This window comes from Atheta coriaria, unplaced genomic scaffold (genome assembly GCF_025399875.1).
Source record: "Atheta coriaria isolate IRGN ID8LTWV9N9 unplaced genomic scaffold, Caltech_Dcor_3.1 hic_scaffold_39_pilon, whole genome shotgun sequence".
NCBI lineage: Eukaryota > Metazoa > Arthropoda > Insecta > Coleoptera > Staphylinidae > Dalotia > Dalotia coriaria.
In genome coordinates, this window is record NW_027045481.1 from 73,978 (window position 1) to 90,430 (window position 16,453).

Consider the following 16,453-nt stretch of genomic DNA (forward strand, 5'->3'; position numbering starts at 1 on the left):
ATCGCCGACCGTCATCTGTAAACAAATGTGTTACATATTATAACAAACGACATATATAATATTTAGATACAATTCTGGGAACGATCGAGATCGTGTTTGACCAGGATGCAAGCTGATAATATATTAAAAATTGTTTAATAGTAAATAAACAGCTATCAAAATTAACTTATTTTAAATAAAGGCGTTCAAATTTATTAACTCTTACATGTAAACTGAAAAATTGAATTATCAAAAAAAAAAAAACATTTTTAAAACCGCTGAAAGGTTTCTACCTGAAATATCAGGTGGTAAACAGTTGTTGTTTGTAAACAAAGAAGTTAAAACGGGTCTTTTTTACAACCCCAAACCAGCCTCTACCTAAGTTTAATACTGGGATTTTGTACGATGTGCATACCTACTGAGAAAAAAAGTAACTAAGCATTTATGAAACGTCTAAAATAAAGTTCCTACTGATACCTTCCATTTTCTACCTAGAAATACTTTCAGGTGCAGGTAAAATCTTCAATAATCAATCAAGCGTATAAAAGAACGTGAGGATGAATAGAACCCAACTAAAACCCACGTTTTTGTGAGACATCACGTTTTTTTTCATACAGATTATAATAAAAAACATGGAAAAATTTTCCACGATTTATTTAAGTTTTTTTCTGATACATATCGATAGTAAGTAAGTGTTATTTTTTAAATTGTTGACAGGAACTTTTTTCTTGCTGATAGTGCAGTGTCAATGTTGAATTCGACAAATATGATGAGCACTGAAAAACTTTCATATGTAATATGTTTAGGTAGCTGTTTACATTTTGAAATGTGTTAACTTAAATATTGACTCAATGATAAAAATCTAGTTGTAAATTAGTTACAATAAACTTAAAATCAATAATATATATTTGTCAGCATATTTTATAAACTTTAAAACATTTATACGATTTGTCATTTTTAAGCTGATAATTTTATTTCAACTTCAATTGAAATATTTCTGCTTAATCAGCAGTTAACAATTCTACAAACAAATTGTACAATTGTCAACGATAATTATCAATTGTCATCTTTATTGCCAATTATTATTCATTCGCCAAATCGACATCAACCACGCAACAAACCACGCACAAACTGATTAATTCAAGATTAATAAAACTAAGTCACATATTATCAAAAGCAAGTTTATCAAGTGATTCATAAAACAATCGTGGAAAAGAACTAGAACTCTAGACATGGTATAGTCAAGTTCTTTTTTTGTGAGTTCTTAATTAATACTAACTCATCATTATTAATTTAAATGTTTAAATATTTGTTATTAATCTTATCAAATGTTGTTAACTTCGTTCTGATGGGATGTGATGTGATGCGATGTGTGAACGTAAACAAGACCTTGTTAAGTAAGGAACAAAGATGCTGATAACTCTAGCGGCTGCTTTTGGCTGAGTCGTGCGCGCAAACGCTCTGGAAAGATTGACTGACTGAGATCGAGTCTAAAGGGCGCGTTCCTAACGCTGGGGGTATAAATAACGCTCGCTCGCTCCCTGATCGACAGTTGCACTTCGTCTGCCTTCTCGTCGTCAGCACTCTTTTTGAAAATCCATCAATCATGAAATTCTTGGTCGCAATTACTGTTCTCTTCGTCATCCAAGTAAGTTTTTACCTTTTTATATTTATTACATAATTTTTTTCAATTTCATATTTAATTTTTTAAATATTTCCAAATATCTCTTGATAAGAGTTATTTAAATATTTTCATTTTCTTCAATTATATTGTGCTATAAGTCAGATAAATTTTTAAAGTTTGTATCGCAATATTTAGTAGGTCCTTATGCAACACTTGTTGCGAATTTCTTATCGAACTGATTAGTAAAGACATAACGTTCAGTCAAGGCTAAAGGTTAGGCAAATCGTGCATGCTGAGCAAAGCGGAGTTAAACGGATGCGCCGATAACTTAACTATGCGCGTACAATAATAACTGGACTTAACGAAAGCATACCCATAACAACCTTGAACTGTACTTCATTTATAAACAATGAAATGATTACTAATTAATATTACGACTGATAGTAATAAACACGAAATAATCTAACTTTATTTTTTGTTCTTAAGGGATGCCTGGCCAAGCCCAAGGCACGTCCTGATGCCCCTGCTGGCAAAGACTCTCTCCAGGAGTTGGCTGATAACGCCCAGAAGCTCGCCAAACAGGTGACTGACAACCTTGGAATCTCTGACCTGGACACCAAGAAGGTTGGCGACACCATCAACGAAAACACCAACAAGTTCCTTGAAAGTCTCCAGAGCTTCATTACCAAAGTTAAAGCCGAAGTAAGTGAAGTGATGAATACCACTGAAGCGGTCAAAACGCGTTAAATCACTACTCGCACATCTGATACCCAACCATTATAGTCTTCTTGTAACCTTTATAGTACTTACTTATACATTTTTATAAATATATGTTCTAAAACTGTGCACTTTTCTCATCTACTAATTTCCAATTTTTCTAAATTCTTAATCATTTTTAAGGGTTCCGCTCATGAAGGCGAAGTCAAGGACACCTTCAAGAAGATTGAGACCAAGCTTGCTGAGACCGCCGCTGATCTTAACAAGAACCTTTCTCCTGATGTGAAGAACAAGGCTGATGAGATGAAGGCCAACTTCAACAAAGCTTTCAAGGATGCTGCGGATCAGGTCAACCAATTGGTGAAGGATCCCAAGGTCAAGGACGCTCAGAATGACATCAAGAAATTCTCCGAGGACTTCCTGAACCAGTTCATTGAAATCGGCAAGAAGGTAGAATCGCAGGTGAAGACCATTGTAGAGGATCACGAGAAGACACACAAGCATTAAACCTTCTTTAAAATTTATTTACCAACGTAAATAAGCAATCAGCGTTATTCTATACGCAAAGTTTGTGCAAAATTATTATTAGATAAGTGAAGCATTTGTGAACGCGACTACGGAGTAAAGAGAATGATAATAAATTAGTTATAGTAAAAGAAATCTTTTTTTTATTTCATTAGGTTTTTTAGATTTGTTTATTAACTAGTAATATTCAATATATAAAAGATACAGAGTGTGTATAAAAAGTTAATACAATAAATAAACCTTATTTACTTATCTATTTATGTTAAGCTCTGAACGTAGAAAAATTTCAACATTAACTTTAAATTTATACAATTTCTAAATTCTGTTCAATTTTAAACAAAAACATTAATTTTTGATCTACCAGTTTCCAAAACTGTTCCAATGTCGACTAACCCTATTAATGGGTACGCCTCCATTGTAATAGTACCCGCCTTGCGGTGTTAACCATCTCTGCTTGATCATATCGCTACCTTTCTCGGCGATCATGATAGTGGGCGCGTTTGTATTGCCCGAAGTTACGCGAGGCATAATGGATGCGTCAATCACCCGCAATCTATCCACACCGTGTACTTGCAGTTGTGCATTTACCACCGCCATAGGGTCGGTGGCGGGACCCATTTTACACGAACCTGCTTGGTGGTTCTCCGGAGCGGTGTCGTGTTTCACGGCGCATCGCCAATAACGATCACCACCAAAGGCGTACTTACTGCAGCCCTTGACGGGAGTACGGTCTACTTTGAAACCATAACGTTTAAGAGCTACAAAAACAAAATTAAGTACGCTTTGCGCAGATATTCAAAAATCACTTACCTTCTGTTTCAGACAGTTTGATTCCAAATTTGATTCCTTCGACTAGAACTTTAGTATCTTCTGGATCGTCTAGATACTTTGCAAATATTCTAGGTGGCGTGAGGGGGTCATTGTCCTTGAGAGTAAGATACCCTCTGCTTTTGGGATGAATGACAGTTGGAATCATTTGAACGGACCGAGAATTGTTGTCAACACGTTCTCCAACCTGGCCAGTTTTGGCGCAATTGGCAAGGAAACCGCCGAAAAAGAACTGCAGATCTGGATCATCCTCTTCAGGATTTGAGAATTTAGAGTGGACCAAACCGGTAACCTCAGAAATACCTTTAAAGCAAATTAAATAAATGTAGTTTTACAAAAATTATATAAAACGTTCGAAAATCATACCTGTACCACTCATGAGACCATCTCTGAAAAGTAGGTATTCCATGGCTGTGGCCCAGTTTAGAGGGGTAGAATTGGTATCATTGATGTTGAAGTTTAAAAAGTACGCCACATGATTATGTAGATTTTTGCCTACACCAGGAAGATCATGAACAGTTTGAACATTAACTTTTTGTAAATCTTCTTTTGGACCAACTCCAGAAAGTAATAGAATTTGAGGGGAATTTACAGCACCTAGAAAATAAAATATTGAAAGCACCTACAAAACCATTTCTTATTTGATTTAAATTTATGAGATTTTAAACTTACCACCACTCACAACAACTTCTTTGCTAGCATAAATAACTTGCTTAATGCCGTTGTTCAAAACTTCAACGCCATAGGCGGTCTTAGTCGTAGTATTGATGAGAACACGGGCCACAGTAGAGTTGAGCAAGATGTGAAGGTTACGCCGCCCTTTGAAAGGTCTTAGAAAAGCACGTGCCGTGCTCATTCTAGACCCGTTGCGATTGGTGGTCTGAGCAATAGAAAATCCGGTATGGGAGACTCCATTCAAATCTCTTGTTTTATAACCTAAACAATATACAAATTTTAACAAAAGTTACATTATGCGAATTTTTATAATTTTTACCAAGTTCCTCGCCAGCTTTCAAAATAGCTTTCGACAGCGGTGGATGGTACGGAAACTGGGAGATAGTTAATAACCCACCAACTCCGTGATACCCCCTGTCGACCAGATCCATCTGCTTGTTGTCCTCACTTTTCAAGAAGTACGGCAACACTTCCGAATAACTCCACCCATCGTTACCCATTTGTGCCCATCCATCAAAATCAGCTCTAGAGCCTCTGATGTACATCATTCCGTTCATTACAGACGTACCTCCAAGCACCTTTCCACGGGGCCAGTAGCACCTCTGCTCGTTTTCATTCATACACGCACCAGTTTCGGGTTCCGTTTGAAAACCCCAATCGATTTCAGAACCAATAAAATTTAAGAACATAGATGGTACTTGCGCACCTGTTGGTTCGTCATGACCAGCTTCTACAAGGAGTACATTCCATTCAGGGATTTCAGACAAGCGACTTGCTACCACCGCACCGGCGGACCCGCCGCCTACGACTATGAAATCGTATTCAGGAAGCAGTGGCGTAGGATCTGGACGGCCGCATGGGTCTTCCAGGTCACACTGTGAGCGCAAGAATACTTCAAGTAGACCCATGAAGAGCATGAAGGGGGCGCCGCCGCAAGTTGATGCGAGGGTAGGACCTTGTTGGGTCACTGGACAATTACACGACATCTAAAAATATAGTTTTAAATTTGTATAATGAAATTCAGAAATTCAGGTTGTTTATTTATAAGGAAATTGTGCTATGATCTACAAACAACCACCAATATCTATCATAAATGTCAATATCAGCGACTCTACTCATGCCTACAAATATCATTTTAAATCCATATGCTCAAAATAAATCCAACAATAAATTTTAGTGTAAATAAATTGTTTGCTGTCTGTGACACATTCGACATCTGACCAACTAACACAAACGTCAAACCCGCGACCGTGCCGTTGTTCCATTATAACCAGTCACGGTTTCGTTCTGGTTTTTATCGCTTTCACTTTCGTGCGCCTAGCGCGAACTCGTGCGCTCTTCGCGTTTAACGCATTTGATTTATTACGTTCCTGCGTTTTTACATTTCGATCTCGTCGGTTCTCATGTTCCGACCGCAATCCGAGTACAAACCTAAATTGCGAGCAATCTTATTCTTCGGCTCAGATTAGCCTGGATCACGCTTTGATTGTATTTTGCGCAGTTAATTGAAAATTGAAGCAAATTTTGCGCTTTTTGGTCTTTGTAATATATAAATCGTAATTGTCTATTTTCGATACGAATTTGTTTCAAATTTAATTTTAAACATAATGGAATAATTACGCAATTTGTCGGGGACAAAAGAATTGGCGGTTTTCGATTTTTAGCTGCAAAATACATCACAAATAAACCAATCTATTATGGTTTTTTGTTGTTTACTCTGTTCAATAATTTTGGCATACAACATAATTAGATCGATTTTATTTTGCAGTAAATATAATATGCAATAAAATTATTTTACTTAATCTATAGATATACATTATTTTCAGTTATTTAGTAAGTTCGTTAATTACCGAAATTCCGCCTGTTTTCACTGATTTTATGTATTGTTTACAAAACCGTGGTAATATCGCCAAAATTTTAATGTCACATACTTTCTATTTTTGCACGACATGATGCGTATACCGCCAATTGTTCTCTTGTTTGTTGTTTGTATACGATTAATTATGTGTAACAATGCGGTGTGTGCATTCGAATTATGCATCGCAAGTACAATTCGATCGAGTTGTGCAACTTAACGCCAATGCTGCAACAATCAGTAATTACACGTGATATAGTCTGGGCACCACAACATGCTGCTTTGATTTAATTTTGTTTCCATGGTCATTACAACATATTGAAGTAAAAAAGTCCTAAAATAGCATTCACGGATTTAGTAAGCCAGTTCTATAAACATTTGATGAGTATGTGTTAAACTTTTAATTTGAGGCACATTTAATTTGGATGCCTAGACTATATTTAAGTGAAGCCAATGTAAATACCGCCGAGTAAGCAATATATTTCTATTTGGCGTTTAGGATTTTACAATTAGTAGGTAGTTCAGGTGTAATAGTATTTAATACATTTATATCAGTGTGTGTGCAACACACGTCGAACGAAATGCGTCGCGTTCAATTGTGCGTGGCAAAGGTCAAGCGCGAGAGACTCACTGGAGCGTGCAACACTGACCAGCGCTAAAGAAATTATTCATTTACATATTTATTACCTACACCAACATAGGTAAATATCATTACATCGTAAGAGAGTATTAGATAATATATAATCGTATCCTGAGTTCATGACTTTACTTTACAACTTTTTACAACTTTTACAACCGATTCAAGTGATTTAAACTATTCAAGTTTGTACAAAATGTTTCAAGTGTGCTTCAACTTTCATCCAGAAGAAAGGATAGACATCAAATAAGCAAGAAGGAGAAACAAAACGGTGATTATATAATCGATAATTCTTATACTATGACAGATTGAGGTGATTAATCCGATTGAGGAAATACTAAAAGACCAAAATGCTAAAATCGAATAGACATTAGGACATTACGACTTAAAATAAAACTAGTAATTGCAGTGTTGTCAAACTGGATTCGGTTTACTTTTCACTAGTCTTCCTAAATCCATAAAACAGGAAGTAGGTAGAAAAAATATATGCGAATCATTTAATAAAGATTATTAGATAATTTAATTATATTGAGATATTGAATGTTATATATTAGTGTATAAATTGATTGGACATAATTAATTAATTGTCTTTTTGTAATAAAATATGTTTTTCCCTTCGTAAATTAAAAAAAAAAACAAAAACAAAAAACTTATGGGCACTTTTTGTTTCGCACTATAAGTGAAACGTTTGGTTTTTATTATTATTTATTATAATAGGCGATTGCATTTTTGTATAAATGCAGTAATGAATGTGTTACTCTTGACTGGAATTATTAAGCAGCCATCTGTATTCTAAACTTCTAAAGATTGGAATGCTTGAATTAAAACGAGAGTGAAGCTTCTAAACATTTCAACATTCTTAACATATTAAGTCTAACCAACAAATGATTATTATCTATATTTTCAATAGTTTACAATAACACAAAAAGCAAAAAGATGCAAATGTTGCACATAGTAAGGCATGCAAATGAAGCGATGTCTACCTTTGTGACTGCATAGATCCCGTTCATCAAGACGGGTCGCACTCGCGATTCACACTTTCTCCTTTCGTTTCTTTCGTTTTGCGCCGCGCTCTTTGTGCCACAATATGGTCACAATCGACAATAGCATGCAATGTTACGACCGCAAATCATGATTACGTTTGTGAGAGGTTAGCAAAGGCAGTAACTAAACTAATTCTGCTTATAAATATCACAATATAAACAATTATTTGACTTAACCCTGACTTAGTAGCATCTTGCAAGATGTGTACGTTTATTTAAACCTTTTTAAGGACCTTAATAATATATTGTTGCAAGTTGTGTTTAACGACATAAATGAAGTTTCCTTTTCATTTTAATGTTCCTATAAGTAAAATATATTTAATTCATAAATCATCGATTCGCTTTCAAGATTTTATTCAATTTATTCACGACATTGAATTGATGTCAAATCACGTCTGAAAGTTTCAGTTGAATCGATCTATTGGCAAGAGAAAACGATTATAAAAACGTTCAATTTTATGGGCTTAGGCGAAGATATTAATAATTTCAGTTCAGTAAACTATTGAACGTAGGTATGTCAAACATTAATTTAAAAAATAATTTTATTTTTGCACTTTTCTGATAAATTACTTGTATGAATTCCAATTAAACATGTAAATTTTGAAAATATTAATGTTGCGATTTTGCTGCTAGATTTATTGATATCTTCTATAATGAAACAGTTAAATGTATAGGTCTAAGAAAAGACTTAGAGTATTTGCCCGACAAAATAAAGCTTTGTTGCCGACCGAATGTTATGTAAAAAATGAATATGCTATTATGAGTAGGTATAATAACAAATGCTTGGTTTCGAGTCAAGTTAGCTACGAAAAAACTAACCTTAATAGCATAGTTATGATTAAAAGACAAAAAAAGTAAAACCTAGAATTTGTAATAGCAATAAAGTAGAAGATGGAGAATTTAGTGCTGGCGTGACATTAGTTGCGTTTAAACCGCTGTAGTTTAAATGAATGTTGTTAGGCGCTGACAGTAGCAGACAGTGCTGATTGCGATTGCGAAGCGTAAATAAATTAAAAACGCGTGCGATAAGCACGAACAATTGCAAACGCACGCTTAGATCGTCATTATTGTACAATCTACCATCTACAATCGTCATGCAATACGAAAAAATGTCGCCGGTTTTCTTCATTCTTGATTTTTAAGCGTGCGCCGCAAGACAAAAACAAAAACTTTTTATTTTTGGCCTGAATTCTTGACTATTAATTGTAATTATTGTATACGGTTCCAACTATCACTTCAGGATACATATGTGTATATTTAATTCAACAATGAAATATTTCATTCGAATCCATTGTAACAATATGAAGACAAAAGATTGATATTCACTAATGCACAATATTCTATTTAAGGGAATGAAATTAATTCAAAAATTAAAGTTATGTTATGGTGGGTTATTTAAGCATTAAGGAACTTATAAAACATTTGATGATGTTGATATTTTAAGCAAATTGTTGGCGCAAATATTTATCAAATGGAAATCACAAGCCGCCGACAGCTAATTTTGCCATTAGGCACGAACTGTAAAACGCAATAGAAATATTCATTATGAATTATTCCGGCGGCGATTTCTTAAAGTAGTTAAAATTATAATATATTTAATCTTTACCATACATTCCGAATCGTTACTCACAGCAAAATTGGCTGAAATAATCACTACTAAGTAAATATAAAGAAAATTGAAATATAGTAACTTAGGCACTAAATGGAACTAGTTAAGAAAAGTCGCAATTCGGTAAAAATGCTAGAAATGCTATAAGGAAATAATTTTGCATTACGCAATTTCTTGCCATCTTATACAAAATGTGATTTATCGTTCAATAAGGCAATTTTAAAATGTTAATTGGTTATTAAAATTAGTTTAGTTATTAAAGTATACTGGGACATTGTAAGTACATGTACTCGGATCCGGTGAGGGTATGGAGGTGTTTCTTAATTAATAATATAACATAAAAATATTTAAAAAATTGGTGCTGCAACCGAAAATTTGTACAGATTTTTGGATAGAATGCAACATATGTAACCATTTATGTTTTTTAATAATTTTAATGACAATTATAAAGACAGATATAAATCATAATTTATGACTGGTTTTAAAATGATCATGAAAACCCATTGTGGATTCACACGTAAAATAATCATCAATTTTTAATTATGTTTTTTATTCACTGAGGTAAATATTATGTAAGATAATTCCAAGTAAACGAAAAGAAAATAATAATTATGTATAATTTGAAAAATATACGTTGTATAATGTGAAAATATGACAAATACTTTAAAATGCGTTTTAGTTCTTTTTCCTTATCTATGCAGTATCGTCCTACATATTTATTTAGTTTAGTATATTGTTCTGATAAAATGTGCAAATTAGGTATTTGAAAAGTTTGCCAATGTGTGACGCTGTCAAGCAAAATTTTTGACTTTGGAGAAGCAAAACTATAACTTGAAAAGAAGGATTAAAGTGAAAATTTATTTTATAATTGATAGTAATATGGCACAAAAACCTTTATTTGCATAAAATTTGCAATACTTGCAACATTTCAAAATCTTACCTAATTTAACTACTAATTATTTGTTGTTTGTGGCATGATATTTTTAGCGTTTACCGAATAATACCGAAAAATATTTTAGTTTTTAATAATTATTATTTTAAATAATCTCTGATAAGTATTTTAGATTTGAATGGCGTGGGTTTGCAAAACCAAATTGATTGTTAGAATCTCGTCATAATTAGAGTCCGACCGAAACTGGATTTTGGCAAACCGAATTTCGGCCCTGCAATCAGTTTCGGCCAAAATGATAATTTACACCAAACATATTTATCTACTTTTACCTACACATCGCCAGTTTTCACGTTTTTAGATACATAATCCATTTCGGGAGTAAAAGTCTCGTTTTAGTCATGATACTTAATATAGTATTAATATGAGCGAACTAAGATGGCAAGTAACGACCGTCATTAGTCGCGAAGTTAGCCGAGGGACGCAGGACAATTCACGAAAAGTGAGCTTCGGTACGGCGGAAAGTTTCGGCCATTTTTGGCCGAAACCGAAACTGAAGCCGATACTCGAATTCTTGGCCGAAACTGGCCGAAACCGAAACCGAAATTTCGGTCGGTCTCTAGTAATAATTGTATAGGCCGAAAAAAGTAATCCGAAGATTAAACCAACAAACAATGCCTAAAAATAGTTGAAAACAATACTTTGTATTTATTAACACTTTGCTCAGACTGTGTTTACTGTTTGTAATTATTATAGCTGTGTTTCAATTGTATTAAAGTAATTAATTATACTGTACACATTAATATCAATATCAATATGCGCAATCAGTACGTTCAATAGCGTCGCAAATTAGTTATAATGTCTTAGCATTGCATGCCGTCGTTAAAATTATTGCAATTATTTAATTATTTTAACTAGCCTTGCAATACAAATTACCAAATTATTGCAACTATAATTACTTGGTTTTGCTTTGCAGAAAAAAATATGTTTTATTGTAATAAAACAGACACTTTAAACACATTTAAAAAAGTATGTACACATTATTTCTTATTTGCGATTACTGCACTTTTCACATTTCTTAAATCTGTCACCAGCAATTTCTATAAAGAAGCAATTCATATATTAAGTGTTTTGGTAGTTGTTTCAAAAATGGACAATCTACAAATACTATTACATTTAAACGTTTTGTATTAAATTCGCAATATTTCATATCAAAGAGTTGCATTCAGAACGAACTCAAAAGCAAAACTGAAAACTTAAGCACAAAAAAATGAAACAGAAAGTTACTGTTGCAAAAAGTTTGCCAAAGTTTCAATAATACTGCTTTAAACAAAATGAACCATAAAAAAATCTCGATCACAATTATAACAAAAAATAAAAATTAAAATTGCAACAATTCATTTATATTTGCTTCATTCTTGCCATTGTTAAATTTTACAACTAGCCTCTAGTCAACAATAAATTATTTTTTTTGTTGGTATGCCTGAGGATTTAGTTGATTATTTCGTGCGCTTTAAGACCGAGGTTACACAGTTGCAGTTATTGCTTTTTCTTGCACCCAATTATTCTATTCTAATTTAAAAATGTAATGCAATAAATTTTGCGATAATTTGGATAAAATATATATTATAATCTGTACTCAAAATATTTATATTAATATATTCACATTTTTAGTATTTTAATGTGTGCATAAAAGTAATTTGTTGGTATCTCGTATTAACCACACCAACACTTTTTTGCTATTGAAAATATCGATCAATTTTATTACTTGAATGTAACAAAAAGCAATTTTGACGTTGTATACGACTGAATCGAATATTAAAATCAATAAATAAAGTTACAACATGTTTATATAGTTTTACCACAAATCTTAAATGATTTGTTGTGGTTTCATATTCTTTACAATTAAAATAGGTACTACAAAGTATATGCTATCACTATCAAAGGTATCTACGAGTATATTACATAAAATGTTAAAATAACACTTCTAGCATTAATCTAGTATTAATTGTGTAGAAAATATGCACATAGACCACATACGAATTTGAGTAACTTCAAAACTTTAACAATATACGTAGATACAAATTTTGGATTTTAAATATTTGTAGAAATCCAACAAAGGCTCATATGTTGAGAAAATATGAACAGAATGCAGGATATTATCTGAAAAACAGATAACGTTCAGAAATTAATTTTGCGACTAAACTTATAAATAAAAATAAGTGTAATATGGAACCTCAATCATAATTATAGTTGTATAACCGACTAAAGCTGTTACTCAAGTGTACAATTGATTATGCTTCCACTACGTCAACTGTTTGTAACATTAAATTTTGAATGAAGAGTCAAAAAATTAATATCGATTAATCTAATTCCCAAACAGCTGTCACAAAATTTACCTACACTCATGTTAAAATATTGAATATGATAATTTAACATCTGTTTCTTTAAAACATTTAACTAATTTTGTATTACTTTCACAAGCCAGTCATTCTAATAAACCAAATGTTGACAACACATCTGTATGATACCATAGTTTCAAATCAATATACCTCTTTTGCTTCACAATTCATTTTTCTGATAGTTCATTAATAATATTCTAATTTATAACACTAATAATATTAAATGTAAAACAAAATAAAAAAGTACGAAATGGCGAACCAAATCATGTGAAATATATTCTCTCATGTTCCTAATTTATTTCCAAAATTAGTTGCTCTTTCGCTTGGTCCAAATGTGCAAAATGTAAGTGTTTTAATGACGGGACAAGCCCAAAAGTTTTTGTAATACTAGAACATTAACTTTGTTCGCATATGACTAATTTCTGTAACATTAGTAATATTCGACATATTGACATATTGCTTGAGTAACAATAAAAGGTCACTTGACCACCTCTAAAATATATACTACAGTTTTAATGGTTTAATTCCTATTGCTAAAATCATGAGAGAAATTTGTGTACGTTTTTCAAATTTTAATTAGTCATTGGTGGGCGTCTGTCATGATTATTAGTTGCCTCGTAATATTAAATAACATTCTCTCATAGACCGGAAATTATCGACAGAAACTATGTTAGATTTAACACGTCGATTAAATCTTTGCTTTTTATTTAATTTTTTTATGCTTTAATTCTAGTCTCGATGCGGTCTGTCACTTTTTGGCTATTTGCACGTTGGTTAACGTTTAACAGTGTCAACATTGTGAAACACACATTTATTGAAGCGTTTGCAATTTTATTGTAATGTAAAGAGCGTTTGTGGCAACAATAGTAACTCTTGTTTAATCATTGTAAAAAAAAGTGCAATTTGCCAAATTTCACGCAACAAAGAATGCAAATTAAACACACAAATAATTCAATGTTAAAAATCGCAATAAAAAATGTCTAATTTCCACAATTTCGTAATTTTTAACTTTAAACAAATTTAAAATATATTTAGGGTAATTTAATCAAATTTAAATATAATTAACATAAAATTACCTTAAATTAATAGTAAACACAGCATAAATTAGGAAGGTCATTCTCGTTTTGACTTTTGTTTCAAATATCTTTAATCTTTCACTTTTTATTCTTTGATATAGTTTCAAATTCTGCCATGAACCATTTTTTATTGTCAATCTCATTAAACGTATGGTCTATAATGAAATTAGAACAAGTTCGAAACGAAATAAAACAAAACTCGACACGTAACTAAATGCAGAACGGAAACCGAAATCGAAAGTTTCATTCATTAGTTTAAGCATAGAATAATACTAACGAACGAACGAAAAAGCGAACGAGTTATTATGCTCACGCGGTTTGTTGTTAGTCACTCAGTATTCGCATGGTGAACAATTCAGATAAATCAATGGAACAGCACGATTAACTATGTATTCATTTACCATGGTCAATACTCAAAATTGATGTTTATATTATAGTAGAAATAGTGTAGGTAATTGTATGTAAATTTGTTCGTGAATTGTATAAAATTTACTTATTACACATTTTGTATTATGAAATAAAAAAATAGTTTTATTAGTTACCTCAAATATTTAAAGAGTAATTTTAATACTTATCTCAAGTCAATAAAACAATACATGTTATAAATGTATTATTAAAATAAAATAATAAAATAAATACCTTGTAAATTTGTCTTGGTACTTGATGATCCAAACACTAAATTCACTAAAATTGTCCACTATAAAAATGCACTTTAAATATCACGATTAACTGCGCAAAAAATAACTTAACAGTTGTCCATTATGCCACACATCTTTTAAATTTATCAATGCAATACATTTTGTTGATGGCTTAATCAAGAAATCGTTAACTGACTGAAGAAATATATAAAGAAAATTCGAAATTGGCACTAGCAATTCGTTTCGCATGAGATTTGGATTCGCGTGCGGCGCGATTCTAACTCTCGGCCGAAATGTACGCTTCAGTTCTTTGCGCGCCACTTGTTGTTGGAACGCGATGCGACGGTGACGGCGAATTGGACTCGGAGGTGGTGCAGCGCGGCGGTGTGGTAGTTGTGGTGTGCGACTTCTTCGGCAGCGGAGGAGTCCTCGACACACTAAGAAACTTTACTTTCGGACGCGCTCACTTTTTCCATTTTTGATCAACATATTCTAAAACATTTATATTTTGTGCAAAATTGCAGTAAATCGATATATTCTTTGAATACTTATTAGTAAGTATTTATTTAAGTAATTAAATATTGTGTTTGATTATTTAAAACTTTGTATGCGAGTTATTTTTGAAAAGCGTGTATAAACATATTAAGTTTCTATTCTGGTTAATAAAACACTAATAATGCAATATTGAATAATATAATAGATATAATAGATAGTAAAATAATACTGCAGAAATTTTAAATTGCCAATTAATGTTGTTAACATATGAAAGATAAACCATTTAAATTGGGTTAATCTTATTAAGAGGCAAAATATTTTAAATGCTAATATGAATCAGTATAAAGTCAATAGTGATTTTATATTATTATATAAAATAATTAAAATAATAATGCGCTACTGTTCTCTACATATGTAAGTTTTAGCTTAAATTGTACCCAGCCGTTCGATTATATTGGCCGTATGATGGATAAATTGGTAATTACATAACTAGTTTACGACCGATTCAACTTAGTATCCCCAGAGAAGAATTACAAGCGAAAATCTAGCTTTGCTAGAAGCGAACAATATCTAGCAATTCAATAACATTTGCAGAGCTAGAAATGAGTGCATTGATTTATATAGTCCTTACTCCTTTATTGGACATTTACTATGTTACTATTATAATACTTATTTTAAACTATTTTCATTATTCTTTATATAATGCGAGAAAGTAAATTGATTTACGTTATGTCAACTAGATGGCGTCCGTTGACAATACTAATGACAATGTCTTGACTCCAAATTGTATTAAAAACACCGAAGAAAATTTTTTCGAATATCAGTATCTATTTTCATTAACCGATAAAAGAAGAATGTAATATTTTAGTGTCGGTCAAAACTATTTTTGAAGAACAATAAACAGTTAATCATAATCAGACAGTCTCGACTTATCTCGTCTCTATTATAATCAGTGTCAAACAATTAAAGGTCAAATTTTTATGTATTTATAATTATAAGTATTCATTATATAAACTGTAAGTAAGAAAGCATGGTTTATGAAATTTTTGCATCATTAATCAGTTTGTCTGTCTTAATTAATTCGGCCAGCAGCACTTAATCAAACGAATTCGAAAAGTTTGCAGTTTGGATAGTACCCATAATGCATACTTCATAGTTTAAGTAAAAGTAGGTAAACGAAGGGTCACTAACCTATAATAAGAAGAAATGCAATGCATATCTCGAAATTTCGAACTAAATGAATAAAGGTAATAAACTTTATGAAATTATTAAATTGAAGCCGGTATTCCACGTAAACAAAGTTTAGTTGGTCACTAAAATATCTAGCCGTCTATTTTGGTAAATACAGTTGTCACTTTTTTTCTATTTTATCTTAACCTGTAATAACATAGTAGCACAATGTTAACTAATCAAATTTACGCACAGTACAAGTTCATACACGAATATTTAATGAGATCATGC

General features: G+C 32.1%; 2 protein-coding genes across 2 annotated transcripts; one reads left to right on the forward strand and one right to left on the reverse strand.

Annotated features, from left to right (window-relative positions):
• The first annotated feature begins 1,460 nt into the window (after window positions 1-1,460).
• LOC135802560 (uncharacterized) lies at window positions 1,461-2,980 on the forward strand. Its single transcript, XM_065316148.1, has 3 exons — window positions 1,461-1,627; window positions 2,090-2,305; window positions 2,504-2,980. The coding sequence occupies exons 1-3, from the start codon at window positions 1,586-1,588 to the stop codon at window positions 2,825-2,827; spliced, it is 582 nt and encodes a 193-aa protein (XP_065172220.1). The 5' UTR covers window positions 1,461-1,585; the 3' UTR covers window positions 2,828-2,980.
• Window positions 2,589-14,811, reverse strand: Gld (Glucose dehydrogenase). Its single transcript, XM_065316147.1, has 6 exons — window positions 14,499-14,811; window positions 4,668-5,334; window positions 4,346-4,609; window positions 4,040-4,270; window positions 3,656-3,976; window positions 2,589-3,603 (listed from the first exon to the last, which is right to left on the reverse strand). The coding sequence occupies exons 2-6, from the start codon at window positions 5,332-5,334 to the stop codon at window positions 3,203-3,205; spliced, it is 1,884 nt and encodes a 627-aa protein (XP_065172219.1). The 5' UTR covers window positions 14,499-14,811; the 3' UTR covers window positions 2,589-3,202.
• Window positions 14,812-16,453: the final 1,642 nt, after the last annotated feature.

Coding starts and splice junctions, on each gene's coding strand:
- LOC135802560 (XM_065316148.1), top strand. CDS start 1,586: ATGAAATTCTTGGTCGCAATTACTGTTCTCTTCGTCATCCAA. Junction 1,628..2,089: donor CTGTTCTCTTCGTCATCCAA/GTAAGTTTTTAC, acceptor TTTGTTCTTAAG/GGATGCCTGGCCAAGCCCAA. Junction 2,306..2,503: donor TTACCAAAGTTAAAGCCGAA/GTAAGTGAAGTG, acceptor ATCATTTTTAAG/GGTTCCGCTCATGAAGGCGA.
- Gld (XM_065316147.1), bottom strand. CDS start 5,334: ATGTCGTGTAATTGTCCAGTGACCCAACAAGGTCCTACCCTCGCATCA. Junction 4,610..4,667: donor GAAAGCTGGCGAGGAACTTG/GTAAAAATTATA, acceptor TATATTGTTTAG/GTTATAAAACAAGAGATTTG. Junction 3,604..3,655: donor CAAACTGTCTGAAACAGAAG/GTAAGTGATTTT, acceptor TTGTTTTTGTAG/CTCTTAAACGTTATGGTTTC.